Source organism: Amblyomma maculatum, chromosome 1 (assembly GCF_055883805.1).
Source record: "Amblyomma maculatum isolate TAMU_Amacu chromosome 1, ASM5588380v1, whole genome shotgun sequence".
NCBI classification, from domain to species: domain Eukaryota; kingdom Metazoa; phylum Arthropoda; class Arachnida; order Ixodida; family Ixodidae; genus Amblyomma; species Amblyomma maculatum.
This window is the reverse complement of record NC_139344.1, coordinates 157,205,890-157,232,268: the sequence shown is the minus strand read 5'-3', so window position 1 is coordinate 157,232,268 and position 26,379 is coordinate 157,205,890. Positions and strand designations below refer to the sequence as shown.

Genomic DNA, 26,379 nt, shown 5'->3' with positions numbered 1-26,379 from the left:
GAAGATTTTGCATGTAGCTTTTACGCGATAAATCCAGAAGTCTACAATAGGAGGGAAACGCTTCCTGTGGAGATCGGCACATGCTTTTAAAGTGTTCAGGTTTCCTGGGTCGCTAAATTTTACATTTGCGGAAATCTCTATGTTAGCTTCATCGCAGTGCTGGTTCCTAGGCGACGTTATTCAATTTTTTTTTTTTTTGTGGGAACGGAAAAGAGCAAGAACCTCCTTAATCTATATAACTCCGGATATCCGGGCAGCCCAGCTGCCTCAGAGGCGCTGTACAAACCTCCATCTTTTGCATCGTCTAGTCTAATTCTTTCTGATCAGCGATACATACATGCTGGGGACATAGAAGATAAAATTAGCCTTTTTATTCTTGAAATCAACTAAAGGCCGTGCGGAGTTCGCGCAGATTAAGGGGGCGCCTGCTTGTGGCTTGCACAAAGAGTGTGAGCGTATCGTATAGGTACGAGCCTTTTGCTTGAAAAGCAAGCCTTGTGCGAAAGCTTAATTGGACATTTCCGCAGAACGTCATTTGAGAATTTCAGTTCGCCCGACACTGTCCGATCAAGCAGTCAGCAGTTGCCGCCGAGTTCCCTTTGAGAAAACGCCGGCGCCGCTCTAAGAAGTTCACGTTGACGGCCAGACTTCCCAGCTTATCAGTGCACAGTTGAGAAAATGGCGCGACCGCAATACACCCTCTGCAAGGATGTCGCAGGAATAAGAGGATGGAAATGGCTCTACGCGTACTACTACTGCAAGCGTCTTCCAGCGGGCATTCGTTAGCCGTGCACCAGTGGTTTGATTGCGACCGTGCGTTCCATTTGGTGAACTTGCTACGTACGCGACGTGCGCTGCATATGCGGGAAGGACGACGTCACACTATCAACCAAATCTCACTCGCAAACCGAACACCCGATTGATCATCCTAAACCAAAAAGCAGCTTCTTTGCTTCCTTATCATACAGTGGCGCTCGTAAGAAGGGCTCCCTCTGGCTCGTCGCCGTAGCGTGCCGTAATTAAAAATTAAGTTGTTGGCCGAAAATAATCATCGACGAATTGAGCCTGAACCGCAAAGGACGGGACAGCCGCATAGCGGTCGCTCTCTATAGGAAACGCCACCTGTGGTCACATTGCCCATGTAGACATGCCGGGTAAAAGTGCAGGAAGTGTTGCAGCTGTAGTCTTCGCAACCTCACAGCTTGGGTTGTGTTTCTTATAGCCACAATCGCAGGGACGTTAAACCCCATAAACCAACCAACATTCACACCCCGAGTAGACGAAGCAGCCTTGAAATGTTTTCTGCATGAAATATTCATGAGGTGAAGGGATTTGAGAAACGTGATAGGAACCGTGAGTTGACAATCTACATGAAATGCACGCTGACAGACAGGCTTGTCTCTGCAATCTTCCCTATATCCTTGGTCTTTGCGCTGTTTTGCCATCGTGATGTAAGGATAAGTAATCAGTAGGGGAAGGAGCGAAAATAACGTTTCGCCCGTTTCTGTCCTCGGGAAAATATATTCGGGCTTTCATTATTCGCAATTTGGAATATATAACTTTCCCACTGAGCCACGTCGCCTTACCGAACGAAGGAAAGGATTAATGCCTCTTTTGTCAGTCCATGCTGTCCCGTGTCTTCGCCGTTGTTGGAACTTAGATAATAGGAGTTAAGGTAGTGTAAGCAAGCTGGAATAGTGTATAATTAGCTGCCTCTAACATGATCGCCTGATATATATCTTTTGGAGGCACCAGCTACAAAAGGGTGCAGCTGCACTTAACCAACGACGATGCTAACGACCCGATTTGGGGCGAACTGGTAGCACTCATCTGTTAAAGTTGTTAGATCGGAATTCGTTCCGCACAGTAAGTCATTTATCGAGGCTAGAGCGGGCGTCGAACATTTTTTCTCCGTTCTGAAAACTTACTGCGCCACTGAACTGTTCTGCAAGTGGCGCGTCTGCAAGTACAGAGTGAAAGCACATCCTGCTATTGTGTAGTGATTGCTTTTTAATTTAGGAAAGCATTTAGCGTCTACATTTTCACCTTTCTTAGTCCGTCTATCCGCTCGTCAGCACTGCGAGGAAATTACTATTGCTACTTCACCTCCCTGCCGTGGTGGTGCAGTGGGTTGTTGATTGAAGCTGAATAAATAGGCTAGTGAATTGGTGATGCGAATGGAAGAGACCCGATAACACAGTCGCGTTCAACTCTTAATTAAACATCTATAAAAGAAAATCATTACACGAGAGCAAACAAATATATGGAAATGGAGGGCTCGTTGTATGCGAAGATAGCCAAGAGCCAATGACACCAAAGCGGACGTAGATTCTTTTTTTATCAGGGTAAGATAATGATTCATTCATCGAGGTAATTGAATATAAGTTAGAAGATAAGTCAACCAGATGCCGTTGTGGGATTCGAACGCATGGTCTCCGAATTCGCATCCGATGCTCTGCCGATCGAGCTACGGCTGCTTTTGTTTCCTTTTTTTTTTTTTTTCGTTATTGGACTGATCTAGGCCGGTGGCTGTTCAGTCGTCTAGTTTCGTAGGCGTTCCATAGCGTCGTATGCCGCTACGGGCGATGTTGACTGCAGTGAACACGTTCAAGGAAGTATTACACTCTAAATACCCCCCGCTTGCACTTGGTTGTTCTTCCTTCAGTTTTGAATCAGTTATCTACATGATTGTACTATTATTTTGCATCAATTAGCACAAACAATTTCTATGCTTTCCTTGGTGTGATTAGCTGTTCGCTCCATTTGCAGGTAACCCATACGAGAGATAAACGCGTTCATTTTATGAGCACAAAATAAGAGACTCCTTGAAAAGGTTGCATTTTATCATTTTGGAGCCAGGAGTCTTTCTTTATAATGTGTTGTTTATTATATTTATATTGAGAACATATTCGTAGCCTCGCTCGCGCGTGTTTTTGTTTGCGCTTCCGCGTTCATTTACTGCGTTTGTTGCTCGTGTGTAATTAATTGTCTTTGAATGGCTGGGTAGCTGACCTGACGCATAAAATGCTTATAAGTTACGCCTGCGACAACGTCTATACAATCTTCGTTGCTTGCATCAGCCAGACCTGCCTCCCCTAGAGCGCGTAACGCACTCAGATAGTGAAGTAACTCAAAACCAAATGCTTGGGCTGGGACACCAATCACAGGCGAATATTTTATGTCATACATACCACGTCGTTACTGCTGCCACGCGTGTGCTTACAAGTGGCGTAATGAAGAATGCACAAAATTTTCTTCACTTTGCGCCAATCCGTACTTATGATGGCAGCGGAACGTTGGACAACACGCGCACCATTTATTCAGTGGTTTAACCCAGGTGTGGCATGAATTAGGGAGCGAGTTTCTTTTTTTTTTTTTTTTTGCTTACACATTGTGGCGAACAAAAAAGTAAAAAAAAAAATCATAGGGTCTCTGAAACATCTCTTAAGAGGAGAATGGCGAAAGCCTACCCTTTCTATCCTATAATTTGCATCCCATCGTTAGCCTCTTGTCGGCATTCGTTGCAGTGCTACATATAATTATAATTGGTTTACAGGAAAGGAAAGGCGCAGTATCTATAACACTTTCTCCGGCAAGTGTGAGTTTGGAAGGTACACCATAGCTCCTGCCGCGTGGCGTTCCTTGGCGCGCGTTCAAGGGATATGTGGCATTGCAGATGGCAGGGACGCATCCCACCTCGGCCAATCAGAACGCCGCAAAAGCCGGGACACACTTTGTCCACGACAGCATGAGCCATTAAAGGCTTTGGCCTTAATAACCCCTTCCGCTTTCTCCGTTTCTGTGAAGGTTTTCTTTTAATGGGGGAGAAGCACGGGTTACCTACACCATATATCTGGCCTTTATGTGAATGTTTCATGCAAAAGGGGCATTATTTGCACCCCTCTGCCGGCGCGCATCGGCGCAGTTTATCTGTCTACATATCGGCTGTAATTGTGGTTGCAGCGCATCGCACCGCCGGCTATAGCGTTGCTAGGCCCGATCAGCTTGGCATCGAAGCCGCAGCCGACGCTGCTTTGGAGCTAGCACATCCTATAATGGGATGTGCAATCCTGTCGTGACTGCTCTATGTAGAGAACAGTCTCATTAAAATTAACATGTGGTTGGTTTCCGCAACGTCTCCGAAAGCGGGGCATGCCGCGTGAGGGCCGCCGCCAGACATCGTTCAGTTGGCCTCACCGCATGGCACCCGTGTGGCGGCGCGCAAAATGCGTGCCAAAGGCTGAAGGTCACCCTCAGTCACGCCACAGGTTCACCTCGTTACGCGATTTCACAACGCTAGCCCAGCCAACCGCGCAGCCGACCAGTGCCCGCGCACGAAAAGTGATCGAAGATTGCCGCCAGGAGAAGACCACTTGCAGGGTAGTCGCGCGTTGTTCGATATATCGAACTACTGGCGAAATTGTTGTTTGATAAACTGCGCAAGTTTCCTATACTTTTGCGTGGGATATCGAAAAGCTGATCTGTGTGTTCAATATTGTCAATAATTTAGGATATCCCGGTTTCATATATCCGGCCTCGACTTACTACTGGAGTCATAAAGTGCACATCTAATAAAATGAGGTGAATGGAAAGATCTATCATTATGAACTATATCATAGCACATCACGTTCTTAATTCATTTACATGAATTGTCTTTAAAACACACGGGGGCTCTAGAACAGCGTCATATCAACTTATAGCCACAAATCAACTCTACCAATTTTGTCAAATGGTTACGCGAATCGCCAAAAATGTACTAGGTTTGTAATAAGGGATAGCAGGACATTAGAGTTCATCAAAGTAAAGTCATACGAACACTAAGGAAAATTATACAGCTTGCACAGAAACTTTTGAACTGAAGAAAAATTCATACTCATTCGGAGTTCGAACCCGGTACCACTGCCTCACCGGGCCAGTCGCTGTACCATTTGAGCTAGCGGGGACGGCTAGCTCAGCTGCCAGTTAAAATGAACAAATTCTGATAAAGTGGCTAGCGCACTAGGAATACGCACACAGAAGGTAGGGGGACAACAAACTCTAGCTACTTCGCCTTCGCGTCTTGTGCGTTAGCCATTATGTCAGAATCAGCACACCAACTAGCCCAATTAAGAGCATTGGCAGTAAAATGAACAACTTTGTTAAATTTCTTAGTTTCATTGTGCTTCTGACCTTACTTAAGTAATGTCTCGGGGCAGAGGCAAAAAGCGATTCGGTGGATTCGAACGCTATAAGGCGATAACAGGGTCGCCTTACTATAGGCGACCTAGGCGAACAAAAACTTGCAGCGCAAGCAGAGCAGTAGTACTGGCACCACAGGGTGAAGTTAAAAAAAGCAAAAGTAAACAAGACACGAGAGCATTATGTGCAGCTACGTTTGCTCAAAAGCAGGAAATTAATACACAGAACAAGGAAGACGTTCTTTATAATTATTTGTTCTCTTCGAAATAGCAAAGATTGAATATAAAGCAAACTTTTACCTGAAAAGAGGGAATCAGTATCGTTTCCAGGGGACAAAAAATGTCAGCAACGTTGAAAGCAGCACGAGGTGATCAAACTGTACAATTATGTAACGACATGCATTTAGTGCAGTTTTACAGCTTGAGTTGGACAATAACAACAAAACAACGAATTCCCCAGTTACTGCAACCAGAATTTTAAATATACTGTGAGACCTAGCCAAGTGAAACCAACTAAGAGCTTGGAAGGAAGCGTTGTTGGGATAGTTGGTGACAATTCATCGTAAGTAAAGGCGCGAAAACACACACGAGCGCAAGAAAGGAGGCGGAACTGAGCGCCGCTCACAACTGCTTTACTGAAAGGTAAAACGCACAAATATATGGCCGTTGTATTTGAGTGCTTCACCATCCAGAAAAGCAGTTGTAAGTGTCGCCCAGTCCCATTACCTCTCTTGTGCTCGTGTTTATTTTCGTGCTTTTAACCTAAGCTCAACAAAAAGCTGTTCAGAGTCTGCTGTTCTAATCTGCAGTATTTTTCTTTCGCGAAAGTTAATTAATTGGCAATTACTAATTAACTAACTTTTTATTTATTGACTTGTGGAAGAGAGTGTCAAATCAAAAGCTTTAGGTCGCCTCCAGAAACGGCTAGCTACATTGTTTGCATCAAGATACGACTTTACCTTTATTGGTCTTCATACAAAGCTGCAATGTGACCAGCTGCTTCCTTAGATCAATCGCCCAGTGCTCGCACAAAGCCCCATCGGAGAGAGTGCTGCAGAGAAAACCGGATTTTGTTATCTGGGACGCGTCTCGGGACATTGAAGTGACGCCGTTAACACAAGGAAGCTTTTTTTTTTTTTTTTTTTTTTTTTTTTTTTTTTTGCGCTAGTTATCATTTTCAGCCGGAAAGAAAGAAAAAGATACCTTACACAAGGCTGTGTTGATAGAAGCAATGCAGCTATCCGTCTTTCAAGATCTACAATTTTTACATTCAGGCTTTGCTCCAGAAAGTAATAACTAAACAGTAACTAATTAATTTGTACTAATTAACATTCGTGAATATAAAGGCTGCAGATTAGCACTGGTGACTCTGAAAAGATTTTGATTGGTTTCCTTGCGATATATATGACGTTCGTCGTATTTACTTGGGACGTAAATGTAATGAAAAAGAATTCAACGTATATTCATCGCCATTTGCCCACGCATATATATATATATATATATATATATATATATATATATATATATATATATATATATATATATATATATATATATATATATATATATATATATATATATAGTCAGTTTAGTCGTTGAGTCGTGTCCGACTCTTCGTGACCCTATGGACCATGTCACGCCACGCTTTCCGGTCTCTCACTATCTTCCTAACATCGCATAATTTCATCTGCAGTGCCTCGAGGATGCCATCTAACCAACGCGTTCGCTGCCTACCCCTTCTCCGGCGACCATCAACCTTTCCCAACATCAAATCTTTCTCCAGCGACTCCTCTCTTCTCATCAGATGACCAAAGTAGCTGAGCTTTAACTTTAAAATTTGACCCTCCAATGAGCAGTCAGGGTTTATGGTCGACAATATCGACTGATTTGATCTTCTGGCAGTCCAAGGAACTCTCAAGAGTCTTCGCCAGCACCACAATTCAAACGCGTCAATTCTTCGGCGGTCAGCCTTTTTCACAGTCCAACTCTCGCATCCATACATCACAACTGGAAAGACCATAGCACGAGTTATACGGATCTTGGTTGGCAGACTAATGTCTCTTCTCTTTACTAGGCGGTCAAGGCTAACCATTGCTCTCTTTCCCAGAAGCAGGCGTCTCCTAATTTCATGGCTGCAGTCTCCTTCCGAGGTAATCTTGGAGCCCAAGAACAGAAAATCTGTCACAGCTTCCACTTCTTGTCCATTGATGCTCCAGGACTTGATAGGGCAAGACGTCATGATCTTTGTCTTTTTAATGTTCAGTTTAAGCCCAAACTTCTCACTCTCTTCTTGTACGCGGATCAGAAGTCTCTTGAGTTCCACTTCACTTTCTGCCATTAAAGTGGTATCATCCGCATATCTAAGGTTGTTGATACGTAAATATATATATACGTATATATATACGTATATATATACGTATATATATATATATATATATATATATATATATATATATATATATATATATATATATATATATATATGCGTGGGCAGATGGCGATGAATTTTTTTACCGTAATACTGTTCTCCCTCGATATTCATTCGCTACTGTGGGTTTACACGCTCAAGCAGATAGAAAAATGTAAATAAAGAGACGCACAATGGCAGGAACGTAGCGGAAGGAGCACCGATTCTAGTTAAGCTCTCTTGTTAACGCAAACGATAAGAATGGGTGAACAAACAGGCTGCTTCAAAACTTAACGCGTATATACCTAGTATCAACGGCCATGTTTCTAGTCCATCAAAGCCACAAAAATCATATGTGCGAAATAACATATATAGCTCTTGTTACAGAGTGACACGCAGTATGACATTTCCCAGCTATCTAACGCACGCTGACACGTGCCGATGTAAGATGCATCTACATCTGTATCGCTCTTTGAATTCGCATGATTAAATAGGCGGCACAGCTTTTGAATAGCCTGCTCCTCCGCAAGGTAAGCTCGAAGGTTCAGTGAAAGCTCGGCACATATTCAGCGCAACTACCTGGCGATCCGTTGTGTCATGTCCAGCACCCAACCTCCCCCTCCTATTTCCGCCGAGGCAGGCGAGTGCCGCCCGCTACCCTCAGTGCCCCCACGTTGCAGGAATGCCGGACACCATTTTCCGGGTCCTATGCTCGGTGGCAGTCGAGAAAAATCCAATTTACGGAGGCGCGCTCATTCTCGGGCGAGGATTTGCGGATCGCGCTCGATGAAATAATCCCCGAGGTGGGCCCCTTGAATCGGTTAATTAGGAATAACGAGGCAGTGGGGCGCGTGGTTGAATCCGCGAGATTTTCACGCAGCCGTGCTCGATGCAGAAGCTGCGGAAAATGGGCCGCTGAGGTGCGCTGGGAGTGTCCTTGAATAGCGAGTCTCGAGCGAGCTTAGTTCTTCACGCTGGCTCTAATCTCGTCCCGACGAGCGCGGCTGCAGCAGCGTCTATAGTTCCTAAGAGGCCAAAGTTGTCGATCTGTTCGGCACGAATGCGGAACACATAGGCCGTTCAGTGTACGTCAGCACTTCAGCGTGAAAAGGTGGTGGGTAAGGCCTATTACTAACCCGCACGAGGCATCAAATAGGTTAGGGTAGGTTATGCAAGTAGAGCGAACCAACTTGCTCTAAACCCTGTCTTCCTACAGTACCCGGAGGAGGCTCTTCAACGAAACGGGGTCTCGATATAATATATATATATTACGCCCTTCTGCCTTCGAAATTGTGTCACTTGCATCGTCTGCTACCGTGATTTCCTTCAAAGCTATCAGACCACCAGTGACTTTAAAACCAATGGCTGAAAATCTAGTTAACCAATATCGATTGATTAGCGGAGAGGCTGTAAAGTGTACTTCTCTCTTTATTGTCCAGTGAGGTTCAGAAAATTGTCACAAAATGGGGACCGTGCTAGCGCATAAGTCTTTCATACCGAAAGATGAAATATCCGAAATAGCAAAAGAAAAGAAAAAGGAATCTAAAATAAAACTAAAACCGCTGCTCTGATTGACCTCAATATTCCAAACGGTGGCATTAGAACGCAGCTCAAGCTAGTGGATATACTACGAGTCTTCAGCACAGTTTTGCAAGAGTGCAGCATACAGCTACGCATGCGTAATTGTTAAGTCACTAATTAGAGTTCCGACGTCATGCAGGCCGACGCTGTAGTGGGTTTTGAAGCTCTCACATTAAATATGTTAGCGGTCAACGAATGTCTGCGGCATAAACCGCTCTTCATGCAGTTGGGACCGCATAAAGTGGGACACGAAAACATCGGGCAGATAATATTCTCGCTTTAACTGCAACTATAGCATTAGCTACCCTCATAAGTGCCATTCCTCTTCCCACTTGTGCGCTACGGAAATGCACTACAGAGCAACCCGGCGACGCACACAACAAAGAATACAAACGGAAATTCTGGAACCAAACCAGCTACATTAAATACCGAAAAGCAATCATCTACGGAGCATAGCAGCAATGAGGAACAAGCGAACTTGAGAACTTGGTCATAACGCGATGACTCACGCCGTCTGGTGCACGAATTGCAGGTGTTTTGCCGCTGTGCCGCGAATCCGGTAGCAATCCCTGCCATCAAGCGCACACGACGTCATATTATTACAGGGCTTCCTTGACGAAACCACTTAATTGCTACTTGCGTAAATATATCTCCCCGCTGTAATCGTCAAGCATAACGGCCACTCCGTCTCTCGAACCGCAAACACTGAGAGGCTTGTCAACAAATGTCACCGACAAATACGGCTGCCCCGGTTGGCAGAAGATTTAACTCGGTTTCGTTAATTAAAGGCTCCGTTCTCCAGAAAATCCGGCGTCAGCATCATGGGCGAAATATCGCGAGCGTGCCTCTGGTCGGTGGTATTTAACAGGTGACAAGGTCGGGCGCTGATTGGTCGGGAGGCTGTGTGACGTCATGAGGACACGTGACACGGTCTAAGAGCAAGCAGCTTTGGCAACACCTTTGAGATGGGGATACGCAACCCTTCAGGGCTACTGGATCCAGAGTCAGACACGCAGGCACGTTCATACGGCTTGATTAAAGTGGGGCTTTAACACACACACACACACACACACACACACACACACACACACACACACACACACACACACACACACACACACACACACACACACACATATATATATATATATATATATATATATATATATATATATATATTCAAACAGGATGTCACAGAACTTTCCCGATTATCTATTTTATTACAGCAGTTTCGGACGGTGGACCGTCCGAAACTGTTATATATATATATATATATATATAATTCTACCTTGAAGAAGGACTGTCCACCGTCCGAAGCTGTTGGAATAAAATAGATAATCGGGAAAGTTGTGTGACATCCTGTTTGAATTTAACTCTGGCCCATTAGTAACAAGCAAACCATATATATATATATATATATATATATATATATATATATATATATATATATATATATATATACAGGCCTTTCACATTATGTGGTATGCTACGACTCTATGCTGATTAGTGTGTGTGAGAGATAATAGAGGTAGAAATGACATGATTGAGGATTAAACAAGTAGTTAAGCGCATATGCGCGAACTTGCGTCCGCGAGACGAACCGCCGATGCTGTCGCGTTATACCCTTAAAGAGGAAATATAAATTTCATTGTTTTGGCCTGCAAAGAAAGTGCGGTAAGCTTAAAATAGAAAAAAGCGAGGAGGACTACGCTGTTTCCGTACGCACCCTTGCCTCTAAGTTCTTTTTTGTGTTGTTTCTTTGTCCAGAGCGATGACTTAGAAAGGGGGGGGGGGGGGGAGCTACTTGGCGAACTAGCAGCGTAAAGGAGAAGTTCCTTGCTGGCAAGGGTAACTTGTAGCGAAAGGGTTGCAGCGACGAGGCGCCACCCACTGCAAATTTAGCTGTCGAGTCCCTTTCCAGAGCTGGACCTATATTTATTTGTGCGAAGGCTAAGCGGGGCTGGCTGGGGATGACAGACTTTGCAGTTTCGTAACCCGCCTTCATTGACAACACATTCGAGCGCAGCGGTGGCGCGAACCAGGCCGACTTAAAGCGATAGTGACCGCTAAATATTGTGTAAGTGTTTGTGGCGCTTAACGTCCCAATGCAACTTAGGCTATGAGCGACGCCTTAGTGGAGGAATCTGGACATTTCGACCGCCTAGGGTTCTTTAACGTGCACTTATGAGGGTAGCTATATGGAAGAAGCCGAACTGCCAAAACAAAAGCGCAGTGTTAAAGAGGCGGCCATATAGAGGAGAAAAATATTATGTAATCAGAGGGTAGAAAGGAAATGAATGCATCGAACAAGTATTTGTCCGGGATAGATGCTTATTTCTTCTTTATTCCTATTCATGAAGGTCCTACGCCCGACTTCGGGGATTGTGACTCTCGCTCAGCCGGGATTAAACTTTAGTCATTGGAAACTGAATTAAGCTACTTACTGAAAGGAACATATAATGTTTATAGAAGGGTACAACAAACTAGGACTAAGCACACAACAACACATCTTGCAGTCATTTGCCGCTTTGGTTCACTTCGATTATTGTACGTCTCCTCCGACTAAACCTACAACGCTTTTCTGTTTTGGCATTGCGGATTACAGCGTTTCACTATATCGCCATATGTTTCATCGTGTTCACGTTACATGCCCAAATCCCCTCTCCAGTGTTTCCGGTGATGTTTGTTTTATTAACGGTACGTTTACTAACGAGCTAATAAAACTTAGATAATCATTTTTTTTTGCATTTAAGGGGCGATATTATATTGGCAAATCAAGGGCCGTCAACATTGAATCTGAGTACGCTTTATAAATTTTCTTCATCGACAATGTGGCGCGAAATACCGAAAATACGCATTTGGAAGATCGTTGCGTTGGCTTTACCACACTGCACATTTAAAGAATTGCTTCTCCGCTCGGAATATCTCGACAGAATCGCGCTAACTTCTCCTCCGTCAAATACGCGAACGACATCTGTATTTGATGTGTTATGTATGCGAGCGACACCTTTCTATAAACGTGAAATGCGTGAAAGCAAACTCAGCAAGCTTCCAGGCGGTAATTTCTGACGTTCAATATTTCGAGCCACATTAACAGCTGAAAAACTTTCAAAGTGGGCTCAGCTTTGATGTTGGCAGCCCTCATTTTCGCAATATATTTCTCCTTAAAATCAGAAATGAAATAAGTTGATTAACTTCAAACAATTGATCGTCAAATCATTGACTTATCATTCACCGGTGGCGGTACTCGGAAAAATTGCATTCCAACACACTCTAGCCACATCTATCTGGGATCGTGACAGTTGTGGCGGTGCACAATTTAATCCACGCTGTCCCTATCGCTTTCGCTAAATGGTTTTCGATGCAGTATTCCAAGCTCCGCCATTGGATCATGTTGTATACCACTCTTGCTCACGACTGTACGTTATTGTATGCATTGCTGTAGAGCCATTCTCCACAAATGGCACCGAGGTATCTCTCATCGTTTATAAAGTATAAATTTGTAAACTGCAAAAAAAAAAAAAAAACAAAAAAAAAAAACAATATACCCAGCACGTTTAACTGGGCAGTTGCCAGTGGTTGCTGGAGAAGAGAAAAGCAAATTGCTGTAGCGTTCATTAAATCGTTCATTAAATTCGTGGTAGGTACGCTGTTCTAGTTGCCGTTGGTCTGAACAAGTACGAAACTTCGGCATCGCAGCTCATGCGATTTTCGTTCCAAGCTATAGGCAATGACAATGGCACTAATAATTTGATGAGCTTCCTCGTAAGGCTTAAAACCAGGAGTAATAGTCATGCCGCGTCCTTAATGGGCTGTTGTGGGCCTTCCATACTGAGTAGTGCAAAGCGTTAAATACTGCTTAGAGCGCCAGACAGCTGCGCAAGACAGCTTAAAGTTTTAAACCACAGCTAAAGCTGCAGTCCGCAGCAAAGTTAAAAATCGCGGGCGCCTCTCCTTTTTTTCGCTTTCGTAATTGCGAAGTCGTTTACGCCAGCCCGTTATCCCGGAGAGGCCTGTTGTTGGAGGATCCAGCGCCGGCCTTTGGGCTTATGGGATGTTCTATATTGGAGCCTCGGCATCAGGTGCGCCGGATTCATTTACCGGCTGTTGCTCTAGCCTGCTGCTTCGAGCGCAAGGGCGACTGCCGTTAAGTGGTGCCAGTGACTGCACTTGACAGCGAAACGGCATTACGCGCCGTCGAACTCTCCCCAATCATTATCAGGCAGCCCGGTCCAGGGACGAGACTCGGTAGCACGAAGAGAGCAAAAAGGAAGACGACGCCGACAACGGGCGCTGATTAACCTTGGACAAAAAGGAAAGCAAGAGAAGCGCACGCAGCAACAAAGAACGCCTTGGTTAGACTCGTTGGGAGAGGCAAAAGTAGCAAGGTTTCGCGGGCAGCCGGGGCGCGCGCAACCAGTGCCGTCGGAGGTGGGCGGTTACCGTGCGCTCCGGAAAAGGCTCCTCCAGCCCGGGGTGTGACGTGTCGCTGACGTCAGTTCCCGCCCCGGCCGGTGAGGAGCCCCATGCGCGCGTTTTCGCTGGCGGGCGCCGCAGTCTCACGTCGTCTGCTACAATCCGAGGGCGCGCGCGTTCGCGTTCGAGAGCTTGTCGCCGGAGGACGATCTTGACGGCTGCACGAGGACATCATCCCTTCTGGACGCATCCGGCCTTGGCTGCGGCCCGACGCCTCCGACCCTCGCTCGTTGGACACTTCGGTGCGATCGTCAATGTGCGCCACTTGGCTCGAGCGGGTCCAAAACTCCGACAGCGTGCCGACCAAAGAGAGCAACATTGCGGAGAGGAGGGACGTGTCATTCATCGCGACCGCTCAGCAGCCGCGCGACATGCGCGTCCCGAAGGAGACAGCCAAGGGCTCGTGACTGTGTCGTGAAACGAATCGCTGTCGTTTGTGTTCTTAAGCGTGCGTTTTCGGAGCACTTTGTAGCGCAGGCAAGTGAGACTTTTCTCGAGCGTAATTTTTCCTTCAGTCGTTGTGTCGTTGGCTGTCCTCGCAAATCTGCGAATGCCATTGCGCCTTTCGACTTTTCATGTGCCGCTGATTTCTGCCCAAGTTGTGCCGAACTGGAGCGCACTGCGTGTCGTTTCGTCTGCCGTTTAGTGTTTGTCCGCGGTAGCGAGTAGGTCACTGAATTTCCAGGATTGCTCTTTCCCTGCGTGTCGCAATTTGGTATCGTATAGTGGCATCATAACCCTTTGTGTCATCCGCAATCTCTTGGCCGCACTTCCTATCTTTAGCTCATTGTTCGAAAAGCTGGGCTGCTAATCGCGTCAGTCTTTGATCTCGAAAGCCCGTTTCCGAGCAACCACTTCTCTGGCCGTTGCTCCGCTAAACAGCAGCGAGAAAGCCGCCCTCTAATAAGTGTTTCTTAACGAGCTTACAGGCATCTCGCGTTACAGCGACGAAACTCGACGAGCCTGCTTTGTTGATATCCGCTTCCTGCAGCTTAATGGTCAGTGACTCGAGAGAACAGCCGCCGTTCCGTGAAGGGCTTCTCGGCGCCTGCGAAGGTTCAGACGCGCAAATGCGCCTGTAGCTGCCCACACTGCTTTCGACGCAAGATTACGGCTGTGTTGAAGAGGGAGGTTCCATCTTTCCGGTCTTTTCAAGGTGCAGTTATTATCGTCAAGGCAAACCGAAAAAATCCACTCTTTCTTCTACGGCTAGCACTGTGTCAATCGGCGCATTTCGCTGGCATCAAGGTCGTTATTGGAAATCGAAGCTTGCTTCTACCTCAGCTGTTTTTAATCGCTCGTTCAGCAAACACTTGCTTGCCGATGAGGTTTATCATTTGAACTGCTCTTTCCTGGAGGTGCGCGTAAAAACACGCGAAGAAAAAAACACTCATAATTTTGAAAAAAAAAAAAAGAAAAGGAATTGTTCAGATTGGGATACCTTCTGGTATACTTTTCACGAAAGAAAAGTTATGCGAATTCCTGTTTTGAGCACGGACTTTGGAACGCTATTCCTTAGGTGGAGGTTGACGTTTCCTTACAGCTCCGTCAGTCCTTGATTATTTAAGCTCGATAAGAACGCGCCGACTGAGGGTAAAGCAAGCGTGTTGATTTGTCACGAATAATTATAGAGATGGCTCACGTCTGCAGTGAGGGATCAGGCCGAGCTCCCAGAACCTTCGTGCGTCATGGCTACTAACGGAGCCGCGAACTATCTGCCGGACGCGCCTACGGCGGGAGGCAGCGGAAGCCACCTGTAAGGCCCATCCTCGTAGAGAACCATCTCGTCTCTCGAAGCCATCCCGCTCGTACTTCGGGAGAGAAGCCGCACTTCTTGTATTCCGCGTTGTCATCGCCGAAGCTCGCCTTGTCAGGAGACAAAGGGGCGATGGATCGGCGCAAGAAGCTTCCTCTTCGCCTGGGCCTATCTTCGGCGGCGGCCGTGCCGAGCGTGAAGGTGACGCTGCCGCCCAAGCGAGACCGGTCCCGTTCGCTGTGCGTGGACCGGCTGCCGCCGCTGATCGCTCGCAGTCCGCCGGCCGTGGCCCGGGCCGTGACCCTGGGCAGGCGCTGCTCAGCCTCCGGCACCGCGGACCGCCTCACCGTTCACAGCTGCTACGGACACGGGTGAGTGTCGTCGGACCACGGCGTGCAAAGACGAGCCGCCGCCAGGAGCGGCTCCTCTTCGCACGCCCCACCTGCGCTGGATTGAAAGCGAGACGCCTCCTTCCTTGTCATTGCGAGTGCGCAGCCATGCGCCCATGCCGCGCACTGCTTAGCTGCGGCGTAGGCGCGCGAGGTGCCGGCTATGCGCATCCAGAGTCCTTCAGTGCAGCCGTCGAGCACGAGAAACACTCCTTGTAGCGATGGATGAGTTCTTTCGCGTCGTTCAAGCTGACCTGCCCAATGGCACGAGCCGATTGGCCAGGTAAGCACCATCAGGCGCAATTACACAATTGATACCATTAGTGTTACTGATATTAGGGAGACGGACCGCTCTGCGTGTGCCGTTATTGACAAAGTATGTGTCGTCGGAAGTAAAGTGCGGCAAACGGCGAATTCTTGAAAGTGCAGGTGTGACTCAGTTGTTGCATTGTTATCAATGTTTCATATGAATTCGCACGAGATTCCCACCTGTAAAATGATGTTCGAGAAAACGCTCTGCGAAATGTTAAATGCGCATTGTTGTTTGGATTTGAGCGAAACTTGGAGACAACAAGGCGCTTTCTTCTTTGGGATGCTATACGGAACTCCGCGACCACAGCGTAAGCAGCGCAAAATCCGGCAAATTAAGATAATGCGTTATTTCTTAGAACCTGATACGAGTATTCAGAATGCCATACCATAAGCTGCAGTCAGCACATTAGTACTCGGATAAGTATGCAGAAATAGTTTCAGGCAAAAAATAAGTCGCCACAAATAGGGAATAGAAAATACGGCTGGTGCGGCGCGGAAAACAGTAACTGCTCGTCCATTATGTTAAAGAGCGTGTAAGCAGCAAAAAGTTTCGTTTGTTCCACCGCTCTTTGTGCCACAGCTAGTTTGCGCTATCACTCTTGATGCTTACCTTTAATAAATGGAAATCGAGTCAAGAAAACAAGCTTTAAGATCGCAATATTTATGGTCGGGAATTCAAATATTTTATTTTTATGTTAGAAATAACGTTTCCCTTACTCCTGTTGCAGAAGACTATAGCGAAGAGACCTGCTTTTTATTGAAGCTTACTTTGGACATTCTCAGATAGTCACTCGATCATTGTTAAACAGCCCACGACCATGGTCTAACGCGCAACGTTTCAGCTGCAGACTGTTGCTTCAGCGTCGCACTTAGCAGCACAATTTGCGCATTAACGGCGACCATACGGACAATGTGCGGTAGTTTGCTTTGAAGCGAATGGTGAGGCCATTTTCATGATGCAGCCAGCCATAACGGCAATTCCAGGAAGATTTTTTTTGTTGTTGTTGTTGGGAGATTACCTACAAAAAAAAGGGGGGGGGGGGAGTCTCTCTATCCACTTTCACTCCCACCTTCCTCCCTTTCCTTACGGCGCGGTTCAGGTGTCCACAGAAACAAGTGTGACGGATACTGCGCCTTTCCTTTCCTGTGAACCAACCAACCAAACCAATTGTAGGAAGAGTGGAATCTCAGCTCGCAAGTTACGAAGTCCCTGTTAAATAATGTGATTTCATTTTTAATCTCCGAAGTATTGTTTTTCCCCATGAATTGGCGGGAATGATTATTGACGCCATCTCTTGGTGCTAAACAATTTGAACTCGCATTACGAATAAGATAGATGGGCGAAGTTACAACCGTGCTTTTGAAGGGCGTATTTACTCATCACGAGAAATGAAGCGGTAGAGGTGGCGAAGGTGTTTAGAAAGCTTTTTTTTTTTTTTGTGAGAGGCGCAGGAAATTGGAACTTCGGAACCAGCGTTACGATTTGCTTTTTTGTTTTACCATTAAATCTCAGCGTGATTTTGCTTCGTTGCCCGCAACTTACCGTTTACACACACGAAAGAGTAATTAAAAAAAAATGGCTAAAGAGTCCGGACACCAAGCTGGGAGCTGACCATGCTGATTTGATTGACATCGCAACAGAGACAAGCGCTTTAATCTGAACGTGCTGGTTCATCAAGACAAACGACCTACCAAACAGAGCATGCAGAACATTATTCTAGTCTGCTATAGTATATTTTCTTTCTACGGCAGGTGGTATACTTACACTACGAAGGCGTCTTAATGGAAGCTGCTTCAGCGCAATGAGTTACAGTTACGACTATAGACTGCGTTCCAACTTCAATTTCGTTTGCACTGTAAATGCATAATTGGCCGTGTTTTGCAAAATAAAACCGCTACACAGTTAATCCGGTTCTTCCAGTTACAAGTGGAACTTCCACTTATTTAAGTGGAAGGTCCACTTATAACTGGAACTTTTTTGACGAGTATGTGGAACCAGATTAAGAGTGTAACGTTTGCCAATAATCAGAACACTATACACTACTGGGTCTCATAAAATTCTATCAGCACTGCAGGTCGGTTATATTAATGCGTTTACGTCAGCGAAGGAGCTATGCAGCGACTCCGCAGTCCAGTGTTCTGGAATATTTCGACCGCCCAACACATGGGTGTCTTTTGCTTTTCGCCTCTCGAAATTCGGCCGCTGCGGTTGCGATCTCCTTCCTGCTCGTCACTGCGCCGCCGCGGCGGGTTAAATTAGAAAGTGTCGACCCTTATAGAAGCAGGAAGCATATCGTTTCCATGTCGCCGTCACGAAATAGCTATTGCCGTCACGAGAAGGATTGTTTACATTTTCCTTGCATATGAAGACTGCCACAGCTGGAAAGGGAAATAAAAAGAAAAATAAAAAAAATACGGCCCTAAAATAAGTATTTGGTGTGTTACACAATGGCGTGGAAGGTCGAATGAAGATGTATGTCACGAGTAGGGAAATGTAAGTATGTGAAAGCATCGCGAGAAGGCTACTTACGTGGGGAGAATGTTCGGCACAGACCCATCTACCATCTACCCAGGGAAAGTGGAGAACGCCTTTGTCTCCCTCTGTTATCGATCCTAGGCCAATACTATACTTAACTTGGAGAAACGACGCCGCTTCCCGTGTCTCCTATATATATATATATATATATATATATATATATATATATATATATATATATATATATATATATATATATATATATATATATATATATATATATATATATATATATATATATATATATATATATATATATATATATATATATATATATATATATATATATACCCAAGAAAGTAGCAGGTGAGACAGCGTCCGATGTAGCTCAGTTGGAAGAGAACCGGACGCGATATTCGGAGGTCGTGGGTTCGGCTCCCACCATAAGCACGTTGTTTTTCCTTCTACTTTGTGTTTAATTATCCTTCCCCTAAACAGATTACATTACCAGTTTATGTGATGATCGAAGTAAAAATAATTTAAAAAAAAGACATAAAGTACGAATGCTCTCCTTGGCCTCGCCGACTGTTGGCTTCTTTCTTTCTTTCATGTATGTATGTATGTATGTATGTATGTATGTATGTATGTATGTATGTATGTATGTATGTATGTATGTATGTATGTATGTATGTATGTATGTATGTATGTATGTATGTATGTATGTATGTATGTATGTATATAATGCTACGAAGATGACGAAGCGGGCAGTGGCGCGGAGCGGAGCGGAGCGCTCGCGCCAGGCCCGCTGGCCATTAAAGCATATTTCATCGTCATGTCATCACGTCGTTCTGTTTTTGTTGTGTCTCCATGTTCCATCGCCTCTCATGCCACCACGTAACAATATATATATATATATATAGGTCACCAACGTAGGCTGCCGCAGCCGTACCTATATGGAAAGCGTAGATATATAGATAGATGGATAATTCAAATTTTGCCTGCTAGTCTGCACTGGAGATAGGGAAGGAAAGAAGATCATGATGGGTGACGATGTGGGAGAAGGCGTAATCTTTCGTTAAAGCCGCTCTCAGCCGTAGGAGGACATAGTGAATTTATCGGGCTTCGCAATAGACGATGGCTGCAGATGAAAGTCAAAGGTGGAGGGAAGACTCTTGCGTTTGCTCGGTTAGGGTGAAATCGTGCACTATCCGATCACGCCAAGATTTCTGGCAGCGCTCCCTCATGTCTGAAGCCCCTGGGACCGCTAGGCGTATCCATCTTGTTAATTTTGACGCTATGGCGTTAAAGGCCCTGTTTTCCAGAAAATCCGGCGCCGGCGTTGTGAGCGAAAACTCACGGCCATGGAACTGGCAGCTGACATGGCCGGCTACTGAATGGTGTGACGTCATGTGACATATGGCCGATTTCGCAGGAGCTGCCAACTCGAGTTTCTTCTTTCAGATGGACGGCTGAGAAGAAAATGCACCCGTATACCCCTAGAATCAACCGCGCAGTCTCGTCGTACAGCTTGGTTAGGCAGGGTTGTATATAGGGTAGCTTTTCCCATACGACTGTATCCTAAAGACTATAAGTAAGGGATTAGATGAATAAATTAAAGGATTAGTAATGCTAGCAGCGTCCCCTTTTTACTGCGGTGTCAATATGAACTAGCCTCTTTTGACGTGTTGAAAGAAATGCTTCATCGACGTGTTCGTTGTTGATCATAATGCAACAGCCTGAAAGACGCTAGAAAAGAACGTTGAGAGCTTCATTAAGAAAGTAGTGACGTGTAACCGGTTCCATTTGAATGCACCATGCTCTCTGGAGGTCCGCGTTGTGAACTGCCAATGCACTGTCAGGGCACCTCGAACGTGAAAGCATCAACCGTTGTTTTGCGCGTTCCTTTTAATCTGAGGAGCAACACGAAGTGCTGAAACTTCTGTAGCTGCAGGAGTCGCAGGTTTTGAAGCAAGACATTTTTCTTTGGTGACTTTCGCAGGAATAGTACACCTCTATATTTAAGCCTGCGTACCGTGCTGTTCCTTCGTATGCCTCGTGTTCGCTCGCGCTGTTTATTCCCGCTCCGAAAAGACCCCTGGGTACTAACCGGCAATAGATGAAATTTTATGAGCGCGATAATGATGATCCCTGCTAGGCAAGAAAACCTGGATAAGATTCTTGGCAGCAGGCAGTGGCAATACCCGGTCTACTTGCATTGGCAGGTACACTCTGAGCTTAAAACTCGAAGACATTCCGGCGGAATTTATTCCGACGTGGGCACGCTGGCGCGTTTTTTTTTTTAATTTTTTTTTTAAGGAAAGCGTGCTGAATTTCTACCGAGGAGACTCAAAAAGCTGAAAACTAATGAATCTGGCGGTTGACGAACAAGGCATGCGTTTTGATAATTTCTATGCAGTACGGCTTTACGCCTGAACGATCCCGAATAGCCTCCATTGTTGAGAGAGGTACACACAGAGACTAAAGTATACTGGAAAATCTTGAATCATATAAATTTAATAATGGTTCGGCTTTGGAAATTCTACATTAGGCAGGATGGGTGAGGTATGTACTATTTAGTGTCGTGAAAGAGCGCCAAACATCACTTCGACACACAAGGACAACAAACCCGCTCAAGTACCTCGAGAAAACCGCCGGGTTACGGTAGTGATTTTAATGCGCACGCATTCCTGCCAGTGCAGTTGCGTTGACGTTTGACATTGCTATAAGCGAACCCACCAAACGTCAGTATTTCCGTGGTATAAAGCGACAGTTTAGGCAATAATGAACAGGGAAGAATAAAGAAAGACGCAGAAAGCAGTGCAGGAAGAAATAAGGCTTCGTTACATATTTCTTTATTACCGCCTGGAAATTCTTAGCGCGAGGGTTACTTTGCCCAGGAGAATTTGCTACAGTTATGGACTAAACACTCCGCTCAATAAATTGGATTTTCCGATATTCAAGAAGGCTGCAGCCTGAGGTGAAAGCAGAGGATCTTTTGCAGCAATGCTGTCGTATAGGAACGAAAACGTCGTTCTCATGCCGGCTAGGGCATCGAAGCGTACACTTCATTCTCTTTATTCCGTAATAGCTTTAGCACGCAGGCTCCCTTTAAAACTAAAATAGTGCTTCGCCCATACAAAAAGAACGCACGCGCGTGCACGCACAACCAAAAAAGAAAAGAAGGAACTGATCAACAATAACAAACGTCAATATGGCGGCTGAGATGTCCGACCAAGCTGGGCTAAGTACTCTGGATCACCCGCTACTGTCGGAACTTCTATCAATATTCAGTATGCATTTTCCTGTACTCATTTTAGATCAAATCGAATGCGTCGTTTACGGTTTTCTCTATGCTGCGTCAATCCCACAGCATTGTATCCAGCCCCGTCACTGGGCCGCCGCTACTAAAAAAGGTATTTTGTATCGACGCATTAAAACGGAGGTGGCACGTCCCATCGATTCCGCGTAATAACCAACCGCCCGCGCTGGCGGCAACAAACCACTATCAACGTCTCCAAGTGCTCGGTGATATAGGAGGATCTCCTTTCGTTTTATCAGAGCGGTCTCGATTCAGACTGTGACATTTACTAGACGTGACCAGAAGTAAGCAGTGAGTGCCATCGACGTTCGGGTTCGGCGCAATCGCGATCGCATCTCCATACGAGCGCGTAGTTGCGGCTTTTTTTTTTTTTTTTTTAGTCGCTGTGCGTCGAGAGCGACTGGCATCCCGCAAGGGCAGGAATCAAGTAATGAAATATGTTCCTGCAGTTCGTGCGCCGTTATCAGAGAATGCTTATTTACATTTTTTTAAAAACATTATTGTTCACATTATTCTGTATGCTCTCCCTATCCATATCATTAGCCTTTCTACACTCACTGTAGGAAAAAGACTTCCCTCGTACCTTTTGAATTGACTCAGTCCTGTGCAGGCTGCGTCCACATATTGCTCGCAACGTTCCTAATCTCATCCACCCACCTTTCTGCCGCCCCCTGCTATGCTTTCCTTTCCTTAAAATAGAAAATACACCAGGTATCTAGCCTTCACATTAAGTGCCCGGCCCACGCCTATTTCTTCTTGCTTTTGACTAGAATGTAAGTGTTTGATATTCATTCATATGCACTCACTTTCAAGGACGGCGGTTCATGTTTAGTAACCACTCCTGAGTCTTCGTCTGCGAGCACTGGAAGCTGTTTCATTACGGAGCTGACGATATCTTTTTAATCCACGTATCTTTTCCTACACTTGTTGGCTCTGATACTAAAGAACAGTTATGCATCGCAGATATCTTGGCGCGTTTAATAAGTTGGAGGCATACAAAAAAAAAAAAAAAAAAAAAGACGCGAAAACGGCTAGTGATGAAGGCGGTGCTAATGTAGCGACGGTAGGCAACGCTTCGGGGTGAAGGAACCATAGGATCAACGTTAACGGTGGCCGGCGTGTTCTCACTCGCTCGAAACTTCGTTGAGGAGTGACACGGAACGCAGCAATGCTGCCACAATCTGTTCTTCCCTATTTGAACATTGTGGCACAATTCCTACGCCAGTTTTAAAAGATCGCGATCACTTGTTTGATCACCCGGTTTTTCTAGGTTACAGGGCTGATTTCTGTTGACCAAGCCGTGCTGCATTGTTCGGTTCCAGGGACAAATGAAAACCTTTCTATAACGAAAGCAATGTTCTTTTTTTTTTTTTCTGCGAAATTGACACGAGCCCCTTTTTGTTCTTCAACAAAGAGGATCATTAGCTGGCAGATATATTTTTGTCCCCAAATGCCTTCGTGAAGACTCGCTGGAGTCGTTCTTCCCTTCGAAATGTCTGTGCTTTTCTCCAGGATTTTCAGGCTGACTTGGAGCATTCTTTGATGGCCTTTTTGAGGAGGGGGTTAGCAGTTTCAGCCGAGGCTGATGTCTTAAACCGTTGTTCGCGTTGAACGTCACTGGTGCTCATGAGTCTAGTCTCAATTCGAGTGAACTACTTTTCGACAGTTCTCATAGACTGTCACTGCAGTTCAGAGCGAGCGTTCAGCCTTCTGAAGCATTTCACAGCCGCTACGACTTGAGAATCGAAAGAAGTTGGTTCTCATCGGCGTTGTCCATACTGGTCGATATGTAGAAAGTTCATTTGGATGTGCATTGAAGCTCCGAACTAAGTTGCGAGCCTACAAATTTAATTGAGGGGTGTTGGGTAACCGAGGTAGAATCTGCCAGAGAGTTTGTTATGCTTGCAGTCTTTGTGAAGAGCTGCGAGCCTACAAAATTATTAGAGGGGTGTTGGATAGCTGAGCTAGATACTAATCTGCCAGATAGTTTGTTATGATTGCAGTCTTTGTGAAGAGTAACAAGCCCAGTGGGACTTATTTCTAAAGCCACGTGTATAGCGGGATTTTCGAATGCAGCATTCGTGGAAGTACTAGTACTAGGATCGCAACGAGGCGAGGATGAGAACGTCTCTCAGCGCACGAGATTTGAACGCGGGTGAGCCGAAATGAGCCAGCATGCCCCAGAATTAAGCAACACGGGCTTTCTACATTTGACAAAAGGTGTATATGTCGGGTGCACGAACATGTGGAACTCTTCCTCGCATACAGTCTACGTGGGCCTCGACAGCCGGCAGTTCCTTCGGCTGTAACCTGGGTAATCGGCAGCCGCGTGCAGTTTCCGTCACGGAAATACACGAGTGAGTTATGGCCCAGCTAACATTAAAATTAGCCTACCTTCTGTTCTTCTTTTTTCTGTTTTTTTTTTTCAGTACTGCAAGTTTTTCTTATTAATTAAGAGCCATTACGTGTAACATCTCGGACGTTTCATCACAGTCATAAATGTGGCGTGACTGCTTTGTGACTGCATGACTTCCGACTGTGCTTGGTCATTACTCCATGGTCTTGCTCGGAATGAGCGCTGCGCCATCCTTCGTCCATCGTTTTTTTTTTTCTGTCCTTATTATCTGAGGTCCCCATTTTGTTCGATTTAAGACCCGCCATCGAACCCGGGACACTGTCTGTTGCTCATCAGCAGGGCCAGCCGTTGGGAATACCTTTGTTTTGGAACAGCCACAAGGACTCCACGTGAGCCGCGTTTGTTCCCGATAGCGCTATCTGCCTTTTCTTTGTTCCGGAGTTTCTTAACTGGCTGGATGGCCGCGCTGTCCTCGCCGCCACTAATATCTCGCCTGCAAAGTGTATCAGGTGCGCTATGCAGCTGGGCAGGTGAGGACGCGTGCGGCGAAAAGAATAAGCGAACAGACGGAAGAGATGGATGACGGCGCGAGCAAACAGGGGCGCTTTGCAGTGCTATCGGAGCCCTTGTTATTTGCCCGATTATTCGGGGGAAGTTCCTATTCAGTAATCACAGGGGGTATTTGATAGCGCGTCTGGTGGTAAACAGGTGCAGTATAAAAGAGTGTCAATCTAAGCTGGCTCGAAACGGACGATAAGAACAAAGCAAAAATGAAGCACGATGCTTAAATAAGCGTCTCCCCCCCCATTCTTAGCCTTCTAGAGCAAAACGCAAATACCTCTGGACTGCCACCGTATCTTATCTGTCCGCTCCTTAAAGCACGAGTAAAGGCCAGGCTTTTCCTTCCTAGTGAGTAATGGCTGAAGAGCGGGTGGTGGCCGCTTCTAAAAGGTAAGGCTTTTTCGCCACAGGCGTTTTTTTTTTTTTTCCCCTTACCTTACCTGAACGATGTGGTGGCGTAGGAAACGAGAGCAATATACAGCGAACCGGAAACAATACAAAAATGCAGAGTGAAGCCAGCTGCGCATAGAGTGAGCAAGAGGCTGTGATAGTGCACGTTCATCAGTCCCTGCTCGTACACCGCGTCCTTTCCTTTTTCTCCTTCTTGATCGGTTTACCGCACTCGCGCAGCGCGAGACGCCAGCGTGCTGGGAGTAATTTATTCTGAGATTTAACTGGCTCATAGAAGGCGCTCGAGGCGAAAGCCTATTTGTTATATTCCTAAAAGGAGCATCGCCGTGGGCTTCTGGCGTAATAGGTTTCGAGGATCTTCGAGCATGGCGCACCTGGCGGTGCCCAGTAATGCGTTTTTCTTCTCCGCCTTTCCTTTACGGTTCAATTTCCGCTTCACACCTGCGATCCTAAAGTTGATCCATGTCTTTGAATCCACTTTGAATGCTCAGAAACCTTAGGGATTTTGCACACACACAAAAAAATACAACCAGGAACTCGAGCTTACTGTGAAAGAGCTTACCTCAGCTGCCTTCGTAGTCCTGTTTCCTGAAATCTGTGTGAGTGCGTCACCTGCAGACCCCGTGGCCTTGAGTGTGACCCTGAGTCCGCTTTTTCCATGCCTAAAACGGGGGCCTACATGAGCATTATTGTTTTCTCCTGCAGGAGTACAAATTCGTTAACGGCCGAGGGACCATGGTTAGAGCTTTTTTTTTTACTTCTCTCTCTCTCTTTTGGAGACAAATTCCAGACCCTACATCCTTGTCCAAAAGGTCGCGTGCTTTTACAGCCCGTAGCAGGATTTAAATGTTTCTTACTAGTTAACTTTACTCGACGGATGTAATTGGGAAACTGACTGTTCTGAAAGGAGGTTTTCTTCTCTCCCGATACGGCTTCGTTTTTGCCAAGTTGAATGCGTAAGCTTACATATGTGAACGATTTCATTTCCGACGCCGACGGGTAAGCGGCTTTGTTTTCTGTCGCATTCCATTTGCGCCTTCGCATGTGGTGTCTTTCCGTTCGCAATATTGCTGCCTGGCTGTTCAATGCTTTCTAGCTTCACCCAACTTCCCGCGCTGTGGCACAACTGCCCTAAACTCTCAATTTGGTTCCACATAG

General features: G+C 45.8%; 1 protein-coding gene across 4 annotated transcripts in view; it reads left to right on the top strand.

Moving 5' to 3' along the window:
* The window catches only part of LOC146204717 (GTPase-activating Rap/Ran-GAP domain-like protein 3), a 444,973-nt gene that overhangs the window by 205,241 nt on the left and 213,353 nt on the right, over positions 1-26,379 (top strand). The window contains exon 1 of one of the 4 annotated variants that reach the window (XM_084589437.1): positions 13,734-15,768. The exons of the other annotated variants lie outside the window; for them this stretch is intronic. Within the exon in view, the coding sequence (XP_084445563.1) occupies positions 15,530-15,768 (239 nt within the window). The 5' untranslated portion in view covers positions 13,734-15,529. Of the gene's footprint in view, positions 1-13,733; positions 15,769-26,379 lie in introns of those variants that run through there. 4 annotated transcript variants of the gene reach the window in all.